Source organism: Galleria mellonella, unplaced genomic scaffold, assembly GCF_026898425.1.
Source record: "Galleria mellonella isolate WM207_F2 unplaced genomic scaffold, CSIRO_AGI_GalMel_v1 utg264, whole genome shotgun sequence".
Taxonomy (NCBI): Eukaryota; Metazoa; Arthropoda; class Insecta; order Lepidoptera; family Pyralidae; genus Galleria; species Galleria mellonella.
The window spans coordinates 1,321,890-1,341,773 of NW_026442060.1; the positions used below are offsets into that span (position 1 = coordinate 1,321,890).

A 19,884-nucleotide genomic window follows, 5' to 3' on the forward strand; every position below is an offset into this window, starting at 1 on the left:
CTCAAATTTATTTATTACTAGCGACCCGACCCGGCGTCGCACGAGTGGACATTTTTAACATTTCCCTACACTGCTCTGCTCCTATCGATCGTAGCGTGATGAAAAGTATACTATAACCTGCCCAGTAGTATGAAAAATAATTGTGCCAAGTTTCGTTAAAATCCGTCGAGTAGTTTTTGTTTCTATAACGAACATACAGACAGACAAAAATTTTACTGATTGCATTTTTGGCATCAGTATCGATAACTAATCACCTCCTGATAGTTATTTTGGAAATATATTTCATGTACAGAATTGACCTCTCTACAGATTTATTATAAGTATAGATTAATTTTTTTTCCTTAAAAAAAATAGCTAAATTGCATTGTGTTTTCACTATAATTACGTATATAATATCTAAAAAGATTATTATTTAAATAACATTTTCTGTAGAGAGCTACTTTAATAAGATATCAAATCTTAGAAAATCAAAATACGAAACCGGTCAGCTGTTTGTAAATAATTTTGGAAAGTGATATTTGTACCGATATTATCAATACCGGTATCAAACGGCCATCGAAAAGTTTAATGAAACATTTATTAAATGTTTGTCGAACGGTATCAGATGAACGAAATTCAAGAGTTTCTTGTTAAAATTCGACGATAGCTGTAATGAATAGATGTAATTAAATACGTATACTCATTTTTACTATTTTTTTTTTTATACAACTTAGAATGGCAAACAAGCTGACGGCCCACCTGATGGAAAGTGGTATTCAATTAGCTCAAGATTTTAAACATCTTATATTCATCATCATAATTCGGTATCATGGGCGAAACTGTATACTCTGTTATGTCCATGGTACTGCTCATGTCTATAGGCGACGGTTACCACTTTCCATCAGGTGGGCCGTCAGCTTGTTTGCCATTCTAAGTTGCATAAAAAAAACACTTTCCATTAGGTGGGTCGTCAGCTTGTTTGCTATTCTAAGTTGCATAAAAAAATAAAAATAATCTACTTTTTCTTCTGAGTTACCTCAGAACTATGTTAAAGCAGTTGTGTTTTCATGGCTGTGTTTCGGTTTGAAGGATGGGATCTGGCGTGAATTTACAGAGTATAGAGGAATAACATCTGAGTCCTCAGGAATGGCAACGCAAAGGGGGTATCATGGGCGAAACATTATACTCTGTTATGTCTATGGTACTGCTCATGTCTATAGGCGACGGCTACCACTTTCCATCAGGTGGACCGTCAGCTTGTTTGCCATTCTAAGTTCTATAAAAAATAATTGTGTAGGCATGGGTGATATCAGTACCATTCTGCTATCTATATATTTGATTTGTCTGAACAGTAATAGTAAATAAAACGTTATCACTTATTTCGATATCGCCCCAATACAGATATATATATATATATATATATATATATATATATATATATATATATATATATATATATATCTGTATTAATTTCGATCGGGTTCTGCATTTTGCTATTATATGTGGGATAATCGATATGTAATGTATCTGTTATTGGGCCAATATATATTGAAACCACAATATATAGATTTTGTTATACATTACCCACTCCATGGTGTTACGCAACTATTCCCTGTGATTTCATTGCTCGATTCCACTCTTTAAATCGAAACAAAGCCAAGCAAGAATCGCTGCTTTAGTCTACAGCAGAAGTACAAGTAGGGAGTGTACCTCTGTCAGAGAAACTGATATTTTTTACGTACCTACAATGTCTGTTTAGATAATGCATTGAAAACGATATCGTCCTTTTCAAATTCCAAATATTTTCTTTTACTGAAATTCTTAGTGAGATTATTAGAAATATAAAAAATAGCCAAATCGGCTTTATTCTTGTTTATATTCTCAAGTGATTTGCTTACAAACGAACACAACACAATTTCATTTTTATATATACCATACAGAATGAAGTCCAAATCATTAGCATATTTTTTGTGAGTGTTCTACTAAAAGTTTGTTTTCCCAATGAAACTTGTGTATAAAAATGATAAAAAATTTAGAGTTTCCATAATAACATAACATGTCTTGAGAATATAATTTTTTTTGTCATTTATCGACTCGTGCTGCTTATTTTATTTACTTCGATTTTTTCGATTCAATTTGTATATAAGACTAACTTTAACCGCAACATCGTCTGTATGATCTATATATGTTTACTTATCGATATAAAAAGTAGCCTATGAGCTTTTCCATACCATATATGTGTATACCAAATTTTGTAGTGATTGGTTAAGGCGTAAAGCGTAAAGAGGTAATAAACACACTTTTACGTCTGTAATATTAACACTTTGCTAACCGGTGATCAGTTAACTCGTCTTTTCATATTCAACCGTTGCTGATGGGTGACGAGTAAACTCGTCATTGTACTAATATGTAGGTATGTCCTCCTACCACGACGGGCAAGACCGTTTGGATTACAAAGCGTTCCGGACTAAATAATTACTTTTATTTGTATTTAGGTTTTTATCATAATTTTAACATAATTCTAAAGATTATCAACCATGACGAAATTTCCGGTCGGCAAAGTGTTTATAAAGATAAATTTATCTAGTTTTAACTGAACTTAGTATCAGTAGTAGATTTATGTTTTATATGTTGTTTGCATTGACGTCAGGCAGGTGGCCAGTCGTAAAACTAAAAACCAAATCTTTTTGTAATATGGATAAAATCATATTACGCCGACCCCAAATAATAATTGGGATAAGGGTAGGAAGATGATGATGTTGTTTGCATGGACTCTCGATTTGATTCATATTTCTCTCACCAATCTGTTCTATACTTGTCAACTATATTTTGGTTTAAAAATCGAAGACTCATACCGGGTCCGTACAATTGAATATCGACTCATATAATTTCAACGCGCGATTAAGCATTCCAGGAGCTAACAGATTGCTTGAACTGGGGAAATCTATAATTTTATATCAGTAAATATTTATATAAAATAAAATTACAATCTGTAATCTCGATACTAAATTGCGGTTTCTGATCTTGAACCTAAATTGTACAAGCATGATTGAATCGTAAAATCATTTATACTAAACATGTATGTTATGTTAATGTACGAAGTGACTGGTTCGCCGTATGATCCTGGCATAGAATAGGCCACCCTTTTTTTCCCGTAGGTGTCTTAACTATGTGGGTGGTGAAACTTAAACGGTCGGTTGGGGAACTTAAATGGTCGAGGCTGCAGCGTCCATCTCAAAACATTACCCAAGCCTAATTGCGGTTGCCAACCCACATGTCTAGCGTGGCAGGCTATTGGCGAAACCCCCCAATCTATGAAGGAGGCCTATGTTGAGCAGTGGATAGATAACGATTGATATAATAATGCTTATAGAGCCCGGTTTAACTCACGTGCATTTTAGTCGAGCTTTCAAGTCGCACCTTCCTTTCCCGTGGGTGTTGTAAGAGGCGACTAAGGGAGGGTGAGGGTACAGTAACGTCCCTCTTAAAACAACTCTCGCTCTTTTTAAAACTTTAAAGCCTAGCTGTGGTTGCCGATCCGCCTGCCGAGCGTGGCAACTACTGGCAAAACCCTTCAAGAAGGGGGGGGGGGGGGGGGGGTTATGTTCAGCAGTGGACAGTTAAAGGCTGATATGATGATAATGATGGTTGTATCTTAATAAAAGATAACGAGGTATTGTTGAAACTATTACAGTAACATTTCCTAAATGATTAACAAATTTAAACATTCAACTAATAAATCAATATTTGATTCGTGCTACTATTACTACCAGACCATCTAAAGATTTACACTTTCATTGATAATTATTGAAACAAAATTTACTACATGGGGTTAAGGACATAGGCGACGTTTTATCGTAGTCACGCGGACAAAGTCATGGGTAAAGACTAATGTTAAAAAATTGAAATGACGGTATCTATTCATCACGTTTGTGTACTGTTAACTGAATATAATGTAACAAGATAAGCAACAAGTGGAGATGAGATTCGTGTTCACGTTTTTGTTGAGGCTTAAAATTTCAGCTGTCGCGGACTTATCTTGAATTTTAATTAGTCGTTTGCCAAGATGGTTTCGTGGGGGCGTTACTTTTACAAATATCTTATTAATATACTAAAATTGTAGATAATGTCTGTACATCTGTAATAATATTATAAAGAGAAAAGATTTATTTGTTTGTCTGTTTATTTGTAATGGACAAACTTAAAATTTACTTATCCTATTTAAAAAAATCTCTCACCTAACATATTATATAGAAAGTTACATTACCAGAGAGTGACATAGGCTATATAGGTATATCATTTTAAAAAAATATACATACCTGTGCAAAGCTGGGCCGGATTACTCGTAGAACATATGTAGGAAAAAATAGTATTCCCGATAATAACAATAGAAGCCTAAACATTATTTTTTAGAATTTTTGTTTGCCTCTTTGTCTGTGTGTTTATATATGGCATTACGTAAACATTACTGCAGTGAATAGAATATAGTTTTCATAGTTGTATTCCCGGTGCTCTAACCTAATATATGTATATATTTTATTATTTATGTAATATTTTATTATATATATTAAAATTTTATTTAACTGCATATTTGCTTATGTATTAACAGTTGTATCACTTCAGCTGCCCGCTAACGAAATGCTTTCTCACTGTATTGGGTTGCCTGGAAGAGATTTCTGTCAGAAATAAGTCCACCCTTGATCACAACATTTATAAATACATTATTTTATATGTACTTCCAAAATCCATGCATTTGAAGTTATGGATAAAACCTAGTATTGGATAATTTTATCAACGTTGTACAAATTTAATCTTAAATTTTGTAATTACAGATTATATTTAATTGTAAGAATAGATTAATTTACATATATTTTAGTCGAGAATATTCGACTATCTTTAGAATAATTCGAGACTTAGTAATGAGTGGCCACGAAACATTAGGCTCGTATCCGCATATCATCGCCGCTCATGACTAAGAGTCCCGGACGGTTCCGAAGCCAGTTGTTCATTTAACGAATGTACGCTATTTCTATCTCAGTGTATTTCTTTTAGTTAATCTGCAATGTATAAATCTACACCAATATCTTCATTCATTGGTGCTTTAGACATAGACGCTTCAATATATCTGCCAATTGTTTCAAAAATTTCAGAAGCGTATAAGATGTCTTCGAGACGAGTCGTAAAATAACGTTACACACGTATAATGAAGGATAAAGCGACGTCTGTCGGTTTATGACGACGTTTTATTGGCGCGTGTTTTTACTATCTTTTGAATATAAATCTATGGTTATGACTTTATGACCTTCAACACTTCTTGGGCTCTAAAGGAGAATATTATTAGATTTACGACTGCCACTTAAGATAAAGCGGTTGTTTTTTCTATTACTGAAAAATTAAGCAATGATAAAGAACCTCAAATTTGTGGTGTACGGTGGCGTTTCTAATAATTTTATTTAAACTGATGTAAATTTATTACACTCATAATTGTGAATGTTAAAGTTTGTGTAAAGATGTTCAATTGTTTGTTACTCAGTCACAATAATACTTGTGTAAACGGATTTAAAATAAACTAGGAACACACATAGAACATATACGAATAAACAGATATATAGGTATACCTATATTTATAGGTACAACTTCTCCAATCCAAATTCTACACGTACAATGAACAATGTTTGTCTCTGACAATCTTTGTATGTTTGTTTCAGTATCTCGCAAGAACTACAGAATCAAATTCAATGCGGTTTCCAGAGTTGTTTTTCCGAAGATCTAACTTAAAATCTGGTATATGTTTCATCTTGATACACCGTCCAGAAGTAGTATATATAATTTGTTTTTCTTATTGTAAAATCTACGTGCACGAAGTAACGGGCTAAAGTTAGAAAATAGAAACAATTACATGATCTGTGAAGTACAAATTAGAAATGTACTTATGCGATTAAGGTATTCCTTCTATTCATTTCTAAGGTAGCCATTTATAAAAAATGAATGTTGCAAATTTTAATGAAAATAGGAACGTATAAAATCATTAAACATGACATGATTTGAATTTTATTATATTTATGTTAAGGTAAAAATTAAAACACTTCTTAAGTGTTGCTATCTTTATTTGTCAAATTTTACCTTAAATTTATAATTGTAATTACATGATCTGTTTATAAACGTGTCCAACTACCCACAAAGTAAAATAAAATATCTCATAAATAACTTATTTAATTCACTTTTATAAACTCTATTACAAATTCATTTGTAAAACTAAAGAAGTAACGTCATTTATTGTGTCATATTGAATCATAGAAATTACATTTCAAATTATTTACAATACAATAATGCTATTTACAATTTTACATTAATTTATACTTTATAAACAATAAATATTTCTATTTATAAAATTTCACTAATTTTAATCTATAAAATAATACCTTGTTATTTATATCAGTAACGGTAATAAAATAATATTGTATATTTATATATAAAAAAACCCTAAGATATTGTTACAATATTGCCAACGTAAAATATTTTATTTTGTTTTCAGAATTAAAATGATTTTTACTTTCATTCGTATATTTATAACCAAAATAATCTTACTTTTATTGAAGAATCGTGCAATTACTCGAAAAGGGATTCAAATTGCTTTAGTAATCTTTTAAATTCAAATTAAATTCTGTAAAAGCTTTCGTAAATAGAATGAAAGAAAGTGACATTAGGCTTTCAAGTCAAAAGAGGTGAGCGGTGTGCATTTATTTATTTTAAAAAGTTTTATTTGACTCTAGTATCCATAATGAGACCATTAAGTGTTACCTTTACCTTTAATAATCTCAAATTAAACCGTTACCTTTAATAATCTCAAAATTATAATAAACAAGACCAAAACTCAGATAAAGATCCAAAAAATTATAATAACTTTAATTATAGGCAGATCAAAGTGTAATAAACTTTATAGGTAACATATTTTTAGTTAAATCGATGGCGCTACTTATTGCTTATATTTTTTTTTTATTTATAAAAAAACAAATCTCAATGAAATTAACTTTAAAGTCAAGTAATGATAGTGAAACAAATATCAATTCTTACGTATCTGTAATAGTTTAAATACTCTTGTGTGAAACTAAATTTATTTAAAGTATAGTTTGGTCTCATTGAGATTTAAGGTGAATTTACAATTTGTTCTACCGATGTCTATCTCGTAGTTAGGTGATTTAATAAAAAGTGGTACATCAACAGTAATTTTGACTATTTTCTGAATCCTATAACCATACCATAATCCATCGACATGATATAAGCATAGAATTAATATTAAAATTCTATATCACTCACTCGTATAAATAATGTATAATTTAATACATTTTTTTTTAAACAAATCAATGGTTTCGTAATAATAAAATTGATATGGACTAATTGAATCCATATGAAAGTCAATATTTTCGAAGACGTCGTATAATTTATATATAAAACATTTAATTAAATTAATAACATCTTTCGTTTTGTTTTTTAAGAAAATATTATTATTATTAATCTTTACATTTTCTCTATGATATTATGTAGTTATTTTTAATCATATACCATAAACAAATTGATATTGTTTATGGTATATGTTTGTTAATTTATTATTTTGATATAAATCAGATTATAAGATAAAGAAACCATCTATGTATACAGCTGTCTCTGTTTAATTCATTTATTGACCTCCAAGAAGTTATATTTGTATGGCTATATTTTAGTTTAAAGAATAGGATGTCTATAGATGTCATTTACCTATTTTTATCATATGGGCCATTAGTTTCGTTACCATTTACGCCACGTATAAAAAAATAGTCAATCCATATAAATTAATAGACTTCGTTACCTTAAATTATATAGATAGAACATCGAGCCTCAAAAACGGGTCAACTTTTTGTCAGCTAATTGTCAAATTAGCTGACTCGTTATTTTTATCAGTGTTCTGGATACTTATAAAATGTATTTTGATATATAATTTAATAAATAAAATAAGTGTTTACGCATTAAAAAGATGCAGAAATTGAAACAAACAAAAAGGACAAAGTAAATATAGAAGTTATAAAGGAATCAGTCATATCTATTTATCATGCGAAATTGTATGAAAGAGTTGACCAGTTTTTCTCGAAGCATTTCTATGGACACTATCTATATAATTTAAGTTTGTTACCTACAGTTTAACATAATACGCTCTCCGCTAGTCGCACCGCTACCGCCTGTCACTCATTTTAATATCTATCTAAATTTTTTATTTAAGTTATTTACATTTCGTTTCGCCGAAACAAGAAGGCCATTTTATATAGGTACAGTTTCTATGCCTTTATTTTGTATTTACAAAGACCATTAACTTGTACATAAATGTTGGAAATTGTCATTAAGTTGAATTTCTGTATACATTTTTTTTAACTCAGATTCTTTCTCTTGTATTCTTTTTTTGCATAAACTTCAAGTAAATATGTTTCATTGCAATTTATTATTTTTACTCTCAGCATTTTCTGAAATTTTACGAAAATACAACACGACGCCTCCATTTTCTCTTATGCGTTGTGCACATTTTCTCTACAGCCGCATCATTTCAACACAAATCTTACACTATACAAAAGTAAGAAAAAACTACTATGAATTTACAATTTGATGAAACGTTTGTTTAAAGCTGTGTTTTGTAATTTTCATCTAAAACCGTCGACTGTACTGGTGTATAGAGTCGCGAGTGTGCAGTACAGTGAGATCAGGAGGTTGACCGACAGTGCACAGGGTGATGCTGTGTTAGCGTTGCCATGCTGCATTGCAGCAGGATGCTCTCCTGTTAACAATAAAATTAAATTAATTTAAAAATCACTTTTATAATAACAGAATAAACAACTATTTCTTAATCGATATAAGTATATAATGCTATACAAAGAAACAAGCAACCTTTAGCTTTAGATATAACGCTAAGAACAGTAGTTTTAAACATCACAATATAAAAATGGAACAAATTCGGGCATAAATTTTATCGATTGTGCAAAGAATGTTAAAAATCGGTTCAGAATTGTCAACATAATGGTATAAATGATAAAAAAAAATTATTTAGCAAATCATTTAAAAATAAAAAAAATAAGTATTAATCAGAACGTCATCAGAGATTGAATAGACATTCTTATTCATAGTAAGAATACAATGTGTCATCTTTTCGTCTCCGGGTTAAAACAGGAAGTAAATAATATATACTTTAAAATAAACTATACTTTAGTTGCCAAAATACAATACGTCGACCCATGAGATAGTAAACTCGAAGTAAACCCCTATAGGCCCATAAGTAGCTCAGTTTTGCACTCATAAAAAGAAGACCTACTTAGAGAGATTTTCCCTTAGTTATTGATGAATTAAATAAATCAACTGAGACATTATATACATAAACAAATACAAACATATACAAAGCTGATAAGTTAAAATAGAAAACGTTTTAATGGATGTAGGTATCTAACGTCTTATCAGGATTGTATGGGGTCAAGATGCCTGATTACAAGTATCAAACTTTTTTAGAGGATAGTAATATTAAACTAATATGTTTTATATTTGTACTAATTTTATAAGGGGGAAAGATTTTATTTTCTTTTTATATATTTTTTTGTTTGTAATAGATAAACTCAAAAATCAGTCAAGTAATTTTAAAAGTTCTGTCACCTATAAAAAGCTATATTATCAGGAAGTAACATAAGTTATATTATATATATTATTTTCAAAAAATTAGACGACTACGAAAATTACAATAATATAACACAAGGTATCAAAAATTTATTTATTTATAATTTTACACACATTTAAATATGTTTAAAAGGCGGACTTAATACCTGATAGCATTCTCTATAAGTCAACAGAGAGGTGTATTTATTTAAAAAAAAATATATATTGTTATATTATTAACATATACATAGAATAATATACTAACAAAAAATATATATACATAAATAGCATATAATACAATATACATTTATAAATAACTATACAAAGTTCATATTAATTTAATAAATACATAAGTCATAACTAATTATATAATATTACAGATTGAAGCTTATCATTGTTGTAATATTGTTAGTGAAATATAATAATAATAGATATGAAATATCTCACAGTACCTAGTATTTGGACAATGATAGATTGTTGTACTAAGAGAACTTTTGAAAGCTTGTATCAAACTATTTGGCCATCATGAGAATAGCGTGCTAATTATATCTTTTACTTAGAGAGCGACCTGTAATTAGTACTCGTGGTAGCATAGCGCAAAGCGCTGTATACAGCGGTAATAATATTTTAATAGTAGCAAATTGCAAATTAAGATGGTTTATACTATAATAATGCCCTTAACGTCTGGATTAGATGCTTCTTAATGATTTTAAACAACTAGCAATCCGCTTTTTTGAAAACACAATGTCTAGTATTTTAAATGTCAGTTAATAAGGACTTTTTTATTTTATCTATTACAAACAAAATATTACATCTTTCATCTTTGTAATATTATTTTAGAAAAAGTGTCTCCTTTGTTTTACTAAAAGGAAAATATTAAAAAAAAATTGACGAAAAGATTACCTATTTCTAATCAATTTTATATATATATATATATATATATATATATATATATATATATATATATATATATATATATATATATATATATATATATATATATATAGTTGTAAATATATATATATTTACAACTTAGAATTGCAAACAAGCTGACGGTCCACCTGATGGAAAGGGATAACCGTCGCCTATAGACATGAGCAGTACCATGGACATAACAGAGTATACTGTTTCGCCCATGATACCCCCCATGCGTTGCCATTTCTGAGGACTCAGGTGTTGTTCCTCTGTACCCAGTAAATTCACGCCATATCCCACCCTTCAAAACGAAACACAGCTGCTTCACGGTTGAAACACGAATGGGACAGAGGACAATAAATTCATAATCAGAATATATTTCTAATTCAGTTCATTTAGAAATATGTATTTTTAAAGTCATTTAGAAAAAAATTTATTCCATTCTCAAGAATCGTATAAAATAATGAAATTTTATATCGAAATAATAATGGCAAATCGTTTTCTAACGATGTCCTTCACTTTAATATTTTTAGTAAAGAATGTTGCTCTTGTACTTAATTATTTTTAGATGATACAGACCATTACTAAACGTATAATAACGAACATAGCGTTGAAAATATAATAACATGAGTAATTATAAAAGACAACATTTTCAGCTAGAACTTTTATATTATATACTTGAATTTGGACTACTTTTTATATAATCCTTACTGATAAGTCAGTGAAATTGAAAAATTCATAAGTTCTATGTACCTATATTATTAGTATTACCTATATTCTTGTTAGTAATAACTGCAAGTGTCAATAAGTTAAGATAAGGATCAATTAAAAAGGTTAAGTAAGATTAGACGTTGATGAGTGACTGTTTGTTTTTGGGGCAAGCTATTCTTTTACTTTCAGTTATTGTCATATAATGATTGTTAAATCATATTTAATTTAACAATATGTATATTAAATATATGAGAACTTTTAATTTATTAATGAACAATGAATTTTTGGTAATAAATTTGTCGATTATTTTATGTTGTTTTATTTTTGTTTGTTATTTAAGTTATTGTGCATCAAATTTTTCGTTTCGACTTTACGTTGTGTTTTACTATATCTATTTTTTACGTTAAGTCACACCTTTATTTTTCTTTAAGCATTGTTACAATATAAACGAGTATTTCTAAACGAGCTCCCTAGTTTTCAAGTAGTAAAGAAATTTTAATTTTAAAATAACTTGTTACTTTTGGTATACTTTATGTCACACCTTTATTTCTTTTAAGCTGTCTTCAGGTACAAAATGGGCAATTCCATTCTAGTATTAAAAAGTAAACAAATAAGATGTGAAATAATATTAGATTACCGTCAATTTATTTAAATTTTAATCGTAGCCTAACTTCCCAGATTTTTTCTGTATAACCTATATTTCTTGTAATTTTTGTACCTGTTGGGTATTCCTCTAATATTTCAAAGGTACCAATATTGTATATCTATCTATTTTTTAATGATATTAATAATTTAAAACACTAACCATTGATTACATGAACGTTTACCGAAGCTGCTTCGGCCATTGTCGGCACACAACTGTAGTTCCCACTGTCCCCTGGTAGTAACTTCTCGATAGTCAGCCGTGACGTCAGCTGTTCAGTCCATTCTGTTCTCAGTCGAATTCTCGGCTCCTCCGCTATCTCGTTCTCTTCTAATTCCTTATACTCTATTAGTTTTGATCCTGAAAAAAAAATACAATTACAAAAGGATAATTCATAAGTATCTAATTCTAATATTGTATCTATATATTTTAATTAATTATATTATAGCAAAACTAAATGAAAATTACAAATGCCTTATTGGCGAAATATACATAATTTGTAATTCTATTATTATATGACATAATAGTGAATCTAATAGGCGACGTGCTGAAGAATGGCCAAATTAAAAGTACCCGTAATCGGCGAGCATGTATGAAAAGATTGATGAATATGGAAGAAGCAAAAGAGGTTTGTTTGAATCGAAGCATTTGGCGTTCCATTGTTTCTGCCTACCCTAATGGGAGACAGGCGTGACAGATATGTATGTATGTATGTATAGTGAATGTATTTTTTCTTCATCATTAATAAATAACAAGAAAATACATTAGGTAATTATACCTAATGTATTTTCTTACATTCATTAGGTTTCATTGGTGGGACAAAATATAAAGGCTTTCAAGAAAGTGTTTTATGAGGAGTACCATAGATTAATTTCTATAGACACCATTGCCTAATAATAACTATTTATTACAGTTTGTTTGCCTTTCCATGCTGCATAAAAAAATAAGAGATAAATTCTTTAAACTGTAATTAAAGTCAGTTTTTTTTTGTCACTTTCCTTTCACTTTTTAAACAAAAAGTATTAAAATTTAGCTCCGTGAACATTGTAATTTATAATGATTACATTACTTTATACTGTTTTATAGATATGCATATTTAGTACATAAGAAAATACAGTTTTAGAATTCTTTTAAGAATGTAAAAAATCATTTGAGAACGTTTTACATAAAAAAGATAAAAGCATTATAATCAAACAATAAATCGGAGGAAGAATTGTGAATAAAGAATTCGATAAATTCCTTAAAGACAATGGCATAATAGAACGATTGTCCACACCGTACACAACAAAATGATGTAAACGAAAGGAGAATCTGGTCTTTCATTGATAAAGTCCGATGTATGATTAATAGCATTAGAAGTTACTGATTTATTATGGGCAGAAACTATTTTAATTGCGAATAATGTTGTAGATATTCATCTATATATACGATATAAGACAAGAATTATTGCTTATAAAGCGGAGTTCCGAGAACCACTTATAACTTTTTGATTCTAAATCTTTTCGAATAATAATAAACAAGAATATTTTTAACATAAAAGTAGCTACTTTAAAATACATCGAAATAATAAGATATTTTGTAAATATTGTATATTAGATTGATCTTAATTTAGAATGCGGAATAATGTATTCACAATTTTTTACTTAAAATTAGTTGACGGAGTTTTTTTTTATATTATTTATCACATTATATGTTACTGATATAATTACGAGTTATTTTAATTGGTTATAGCTAGAACCCATTCCTACTTCGATTTTTAAATAAAAAGAAATCTCCTTGATTACTCTTCTCCATCCAAAGATTGCCGCCTGGAAGAAATCGCTCTTACCGATCAGGCCACCCATTGTATTGTGTTGTATTTATAATAAGTTTACTATTGTAATCTTATGCACAAAATAGTAAAGGAAATCTATCTATCCCTGAAATAAATTTAATTTTTGTATGTAAAATTAAAGAACCAAGCAGAAGAAGTAACTTTAATGAAGTTCTTTTGTATTTTTGTACCAATATAAAAAAAAAACTACACCAAAGTAATTTAAGAACATTAGTCGACATCAGTAAAGCTAGAATTACCAATACAATTCCAAGAATGAAAATGAGGTAACTGACATACAATGTAGGATACAATTATAAGCCCATATTCCGGGAATAGCACAAATCAATGCATCACGCGAACCGGCGTTTAACATTTGCTTTCATAAAGCAAACAATGTAATTTTTCTAGTAACTTTTTATTGGGTAAAGCCAAGTTGTTTGTAAAAGGTCACTTGCCTTTTGGTTCTAAATTAATACCTGTCATATAAATAACTATTATCATAGCATTTCATATGTATTTCACATCCGCAAAAACCAAAGTGACCGGCATAGCCAGAAAGATAAATAAGCTGAAGTAGCAATGGGCTAATCACATAACTCGAAGAACTGACAACTAGTGGGGAAGATAGTTTCTTGAGTGGCGACTCCGTACAAGCAAATGTAGTGTAGAATTTATTAATAAAATTTAATAGAATATTGTAAATATATTATTTTATATATTCTAACTTGAGAGATAGAGTAATTTTTAGCTCAATAAGAAAAAAATGGATTCAGCGTATATGTTATTTTCTGTACATTTTTACATTGAGCTGTAATTCTTTGAAAGTATTCTAGAACAAATATATAAATATTATAATAAAAAGTAATTCACATTATATCATCTTCTGCATTTCTTATGGTCTATATCACGCAAGCCTTGAAATACATTTCTACGCGTGTTCCACTACATTCTCTTTCACTGAAGAGTGAATGATAAATGTCTCAGTATGTTCCGGGAAAACTTAGATATAGTAACATATTTGAGTACCTTATTTGGGCCAACTTACTCATAATAACATACGCATTCATATTCCCAAGGTAACTAACGGCTTTGTATGAGTAAAGCACTTTCGGTTTTCCCGGCAATAAGTCAAAACACCTGATATCTGTATTGTTGAAGAATATTCTTAAAAATTATTTTAGTATTTCACACAGTTTTTAAATATAATATTTTAAATATAAACGATTAGATATAGCAAAGTAAAATCGGAACTCTATACAATATTTTTTTGGTTGTCGTCATATAGCCTAAAGTACCACAATTATTCTACAATTAGTCAAAAACGTTGATAAACCGTTTATAGAATAGACTCTATAAATAAAAATTAATCAATAAATGTATTAGCGTGTAGAAAGTTCGAGAACGAATGGACTAATTCGCCTAATTTTCTTTTAAATACCCATTGGTTGTTAACTGATAGGACATCATAACCTTCAAGAAAAGAGCATATTCCTTTTTAAAAACTAGTAGCACACCTGCAAAGCAGTTGATGTTGTGGGTGATCATGGGCGTCAGTAATTATTTACCGTCAAGTGTTATAAAAAAAAAAACCAAGGAAAATCTTCATGAAGATAAAAATTGCCTAGAGAATCTTAATTTTGTTTCGCTAGCTTTTGACAGAATGAAGTCCTTTGGAATAACTAAAAGAACATATTTTTGATCGTTCAAAAGAAAAAGAAACTATATAAAATAGAAAGATCCCTGTCTCAGCATTTTGTTAGCCACAGCAGGTACGTACCTAATGTTAGTAGATTTAGTATTCTAGCATATCCCTTGGCGTTGCTACGGGTACGGTAACTTAATAGTGGCATTTATTTAGCTATATCATTGCATATTGCCAATGGTAGAGCATCGAACATAAATAAAGGCACAAATACGTGAAAAGAAAAACAAATTTAACATAATTTAAAATTGCATTTAAAAAAAAAAAAACTGAATTCAATTGTAGCAAAACCGCTTCTTTTATCTATAAATTTAATTATTTAATCCATAGAATTCATATAGAGTCAATCCTAAAGTATATCTTTCAGATAAAAAAAGAAATTTCCAAATCGATTTTGAGATAACAAATATTAAAAAATATGTAACCGAATTAAGGACCTTTTTTTTTGAAATCAGTTGAATAAGAAAAATTAATTCATAATAAGATATAATAAGACATAATAAAACAATTACATTATTATTTTTGAATATGTAGTCTATTTTTAGGGTCCGTTATTTTAAAAAAAAATTGGACTATCTTATATATAGTTGAAAATCAAAGAAAATCTACCATATTTTTCTATTAGCAATTGGCAAAATATTTAAAGTATTTATTTTTTTATACTTTGCACACATTAAAATACTCATATGACTACAGGGCGAACTTAATGCCTGATGGCATCCTCTACCAGTATATCGTCATAATCGTAGAATAGTGACGGATCTGACAAGGATTACATATAAAGATCCGTCAGTATTCTACGACTATGACGATATGTTTATATGTATATTTTTATTAATTATGTATGTCTATATTCATCATAGGTTTTTTAAGTACCCTTTATATAACAAATATTGTTATTTTACTATCATTATAATAAAAATTTAATTATGAAAGTTTTAAGGGTTCATTGATTAATTATTACTAATCAACTGTAATATAAATATTGGTCCTGGCATAGTAAGGGCCCATTCCTTTCCAGTGAGTATTGCAAACCACAAAATTTCTTTAGTTACTTGAACTAAAGAAATTTAGTGGTCGAGAGATAGGCAGCAATGTCCCTTTTAAATCATCACCAACCCTAACTGCGGTAACTAGATATTGACAAAATACCTTAATAGAGAGAGCCTATGTTCAACTGTGGACGGTTAACGGCTGGAATAATAACCTAATAAATCAATTGTAAATGTTGGCCGTGTAGTCCCCGCATAGAATAGGGTACCGCTTCCTTTTCCGTCGCTATCGTACAAGACGACTAGGGGAGCTTAATGCTCAAGGAAAGGGCAGCGGTGTCGCTCTTAAAAAAATATCAAAGCCTAACTGCGGTTGCCAATCCGCTTGCCAAGCTTGGCAACTAGTAACAAAACCTCTCAATGGGGGGAGGCTTATGTTCATCAGGGGACATTTAACGGCTGATATAATAATGATGATGAAATAACTGTAATCGTTGATCAGTTTAAGTCTTTGTATATCGATAAGGACATGTATTTCATTTTAATTAAATGGATGCCCATTGCGTACGCAAACAATATAAAACCACAACTGCCATTGTACAATTAGGGTTACCAAAACGAATGTACATTAATTTGTTAGAGGAAATGAGAAACTCAATTGAAAAATATCGACGACGTAATTACGTAATTATCGTCGTCCGCTAAGCTAGAGTAACAGTGGGATAGACGCTGTACATTTGATAATTCGTATGTATTTTTTTAATTCTAATAGTCTGAAAATAAGACTAAGAATTTATTTAAAAATATTTTTTAATTAGCATGCCAATCTCATTGTACAATGATTCACAAAAAAAAAGTATGTGTTGTGACTACGCATAAGAAATACCCTCTAAAAAGCTAGTACAATAACAAAATAAAAAATACATAAAACATACATATATATGTGTAATATAGTCATTTAATATTTACATAATGCAGGTATTTGAAATGACAGCATATTACGTTCAATTAATTTGGCGGCCATTTTCTCTTGTATTTAAATAATTGTGATAATAATAACACGCAAAATCTCACCAATAATAGAATATTTACTTATTTTAAAATTTAAGATATGTTTTGTCATTTCTAACTACTAACAACTAAGGCGACAATCCTCCTTGGACATTTAACTACATTTCACCCTATGAGTATATAGGACAGGAAGGCAGCTCGATTAGTTTAATCGCTTAAAGGTGAAGTTAGATAAATAGTTCTCGGATTACATCCAATGACAAGTCCCGATGAAAGAATAATGAACAAGAAAACTGAACGAGAAGCCAGGACCAATTTATAAAGGTGAGATTAAATACTTTTTGGGAGGGTTAGAAAATCTATCTGGATTGAGGAACTTACAGGACTTTCTACGCAATAGCTATAAAATATTACCGTTGGTAATTTCCAATGATTTTTGTTTTGTTTGTACCAACAAACTTTTGGTAGGTCGAGATTTTTCCATGTCAATTTATAAAAGCATTTCCCTTATTTAATGATATTATAAAAATAAATTTATCTATATTTATTTTTAGAGAAAATATCTAACATCCAAGAGAACAGTTGGTAGACTACCAACCCGCTGTTCAAATGATATGGTGTGAATAACAGGGAAGCGGTGAATGAGGTTAGCACAGGACCGTTACAAGTGGTGCGATAAAAAATAATCCTATGCCCAGCAGTGGGTTAATATATTCGTAGTAGGCTAAACGGATAGTTAGATATATTACAGATAATATTTTTTAATACTATTTTTTAACGTTAATTAAGTTTAAATGATTCTAATTTAGGTACTAATTAATGTTTTTTTAATTTAATAAATTTGACAATGTTTTGGTATAGTGCACAAAATTTATTGTAAGTAATATTATTACCTACTCAAATAAAGTGGGTACAAATAAATATAGTAGCGCACTATTAACAAAAAACTTTATTTACAAGTATCTCTGAAACTCTGATGAAACATTGAATAAAAATGTAATTCTTTTTCACGTTAAACTTTTTCCTTACTTATAACTTTGTATTCTATGTCTATTATAAGCAAAGAACCACTTACTTACCAATCACGAATTCTCAACAACCAAAACGTCTACAAACATGGAAAATTTTGCACAAAAGATCCACGGGGAAAGGATTTTTAGCTTCTCAAGGGGAAGGGAGAAAATATTTTCCGAGCAGGAAAATCTTCGTATTTTTCCTTTTGATTTTTAACATTACGTTATTGAAAAATTTTATGTGGGTAATCGGAGATTCAATATGTAATGCTATTTGTGTAATTGTCACTAAGTTTAGCATATTAGGAGTGATCTTTAAAAACGATTGTAAAAATAGTAATAAAAATTGAGAATTCCGTGTTTATTAAATTATTATCTTTCTACTATTTGGGCTAGTTAATGTTGATAATCCGATACCGGTTGTACGGCTTGAAGGTCATTTTACCACGCGAGAGAGTACTGTCGCATCGCACCTGAGCTGCTCAGGCTGAGCGCAACTATGTTCGGATAGAAGAAAAAAAAGGAATATGGCATTGACGCGAAAAGTGATCATGGGATGTTAACAGCGTACGCTTTGTTTCGTGTATTTTTTTATAACAAACAACATCTAAATAAAATTCATAGTTTACTACGACGTGGTTTTGTGTGCAACTTGCTAAATGTCATAATAAGACTAAGTTTCTATTAATGGAAAAACTGTTACGTGTCATGGACATGTGAAGTACCCTACATCACGGCATCCTATTTCAATACAAGTTTTTGTGCGTGCTCCAGAGCCCGTGAGGATCCTTAACTGAGCCGTGGAGAAAGACAGCAGCCCAAGGAGGCAGGTGAACTGCAGTATTTCATCAAAGAGGTACGACTAATTTAAGTTGTTGCGAATGGTACTCGTATACCGGTCTAGGAAAGTCATCGTTAACCGCCCTCTCTGCTGACCCCTGGACTTTTAGTTTTTCGCTCATACACCTATCTTTATCCCAATTATATAAATTTCGAGGTTAAGTATATTTTTATACAAATTACCTAATGTTTTGATTTTTTAATATTCCACTAACTTGTATCCAATACAGAAGTAATTGCTTCATAACACGAGCTTTCACTATTTTCAGTCATCTATGTAGTAGAAATAATAAAATGGATATATTTAACATTAGAAGCAGTTATATAAGAAAAATCGTCGTAAATTATTCATTCTGTGATTTTAACAACGTTTAGCCTATGTTTGCACACTTATTAATTATCTAGACTGTAAGCAATTTCAAGTTTCGTTAACTATATGTAGTAGCTTTTAATTAAATTATCGTTTGTCATAATGTTATTATTAATTATTAAGTTATTATAGCTATAAAGTCCTCCCAAAAATAATAAATAAATAATAAGTAAATTTAATTTTACGACCAGCAACCTGCCTGACATGAACCCTCTTTGTGAATGCCTTT

The 19,884-nt window shown here is 29.8% G+C and overlaps 1 protein-coding gene across 1 annotated transcript in view; it reads right to left on the bottom strand.

The window, feature by feature from the left end:
• Window positions 1-6,079: 6,079 nt before the first annotated feature.
• The window catches only part of LOC113522134 (zwei Ig domain protein zig-8), a 159,078-nt gene continuing 145,273 nt past the window's right edge, over window positions 6,080-19,884 (bottom strand). Inside the window, exons 7-8 of the mRNA XM_026907810.3 lie at window positions 12,074-12,271; window positions 6,080-8,779 (exon numbers count right to left, since the gene is read on the bottom strand). Coding sequence (XP_026763611.3) covers window positions 8,646-8,779; window positions 12,074-12,271 — 332 coding nt within the window. The 3' untranslated portion in view covers window positions 6,080-8,645. The remainder of the gene's footprint in view (window positions 8,780-12,073; window positions 12,272-19,884) is intronic.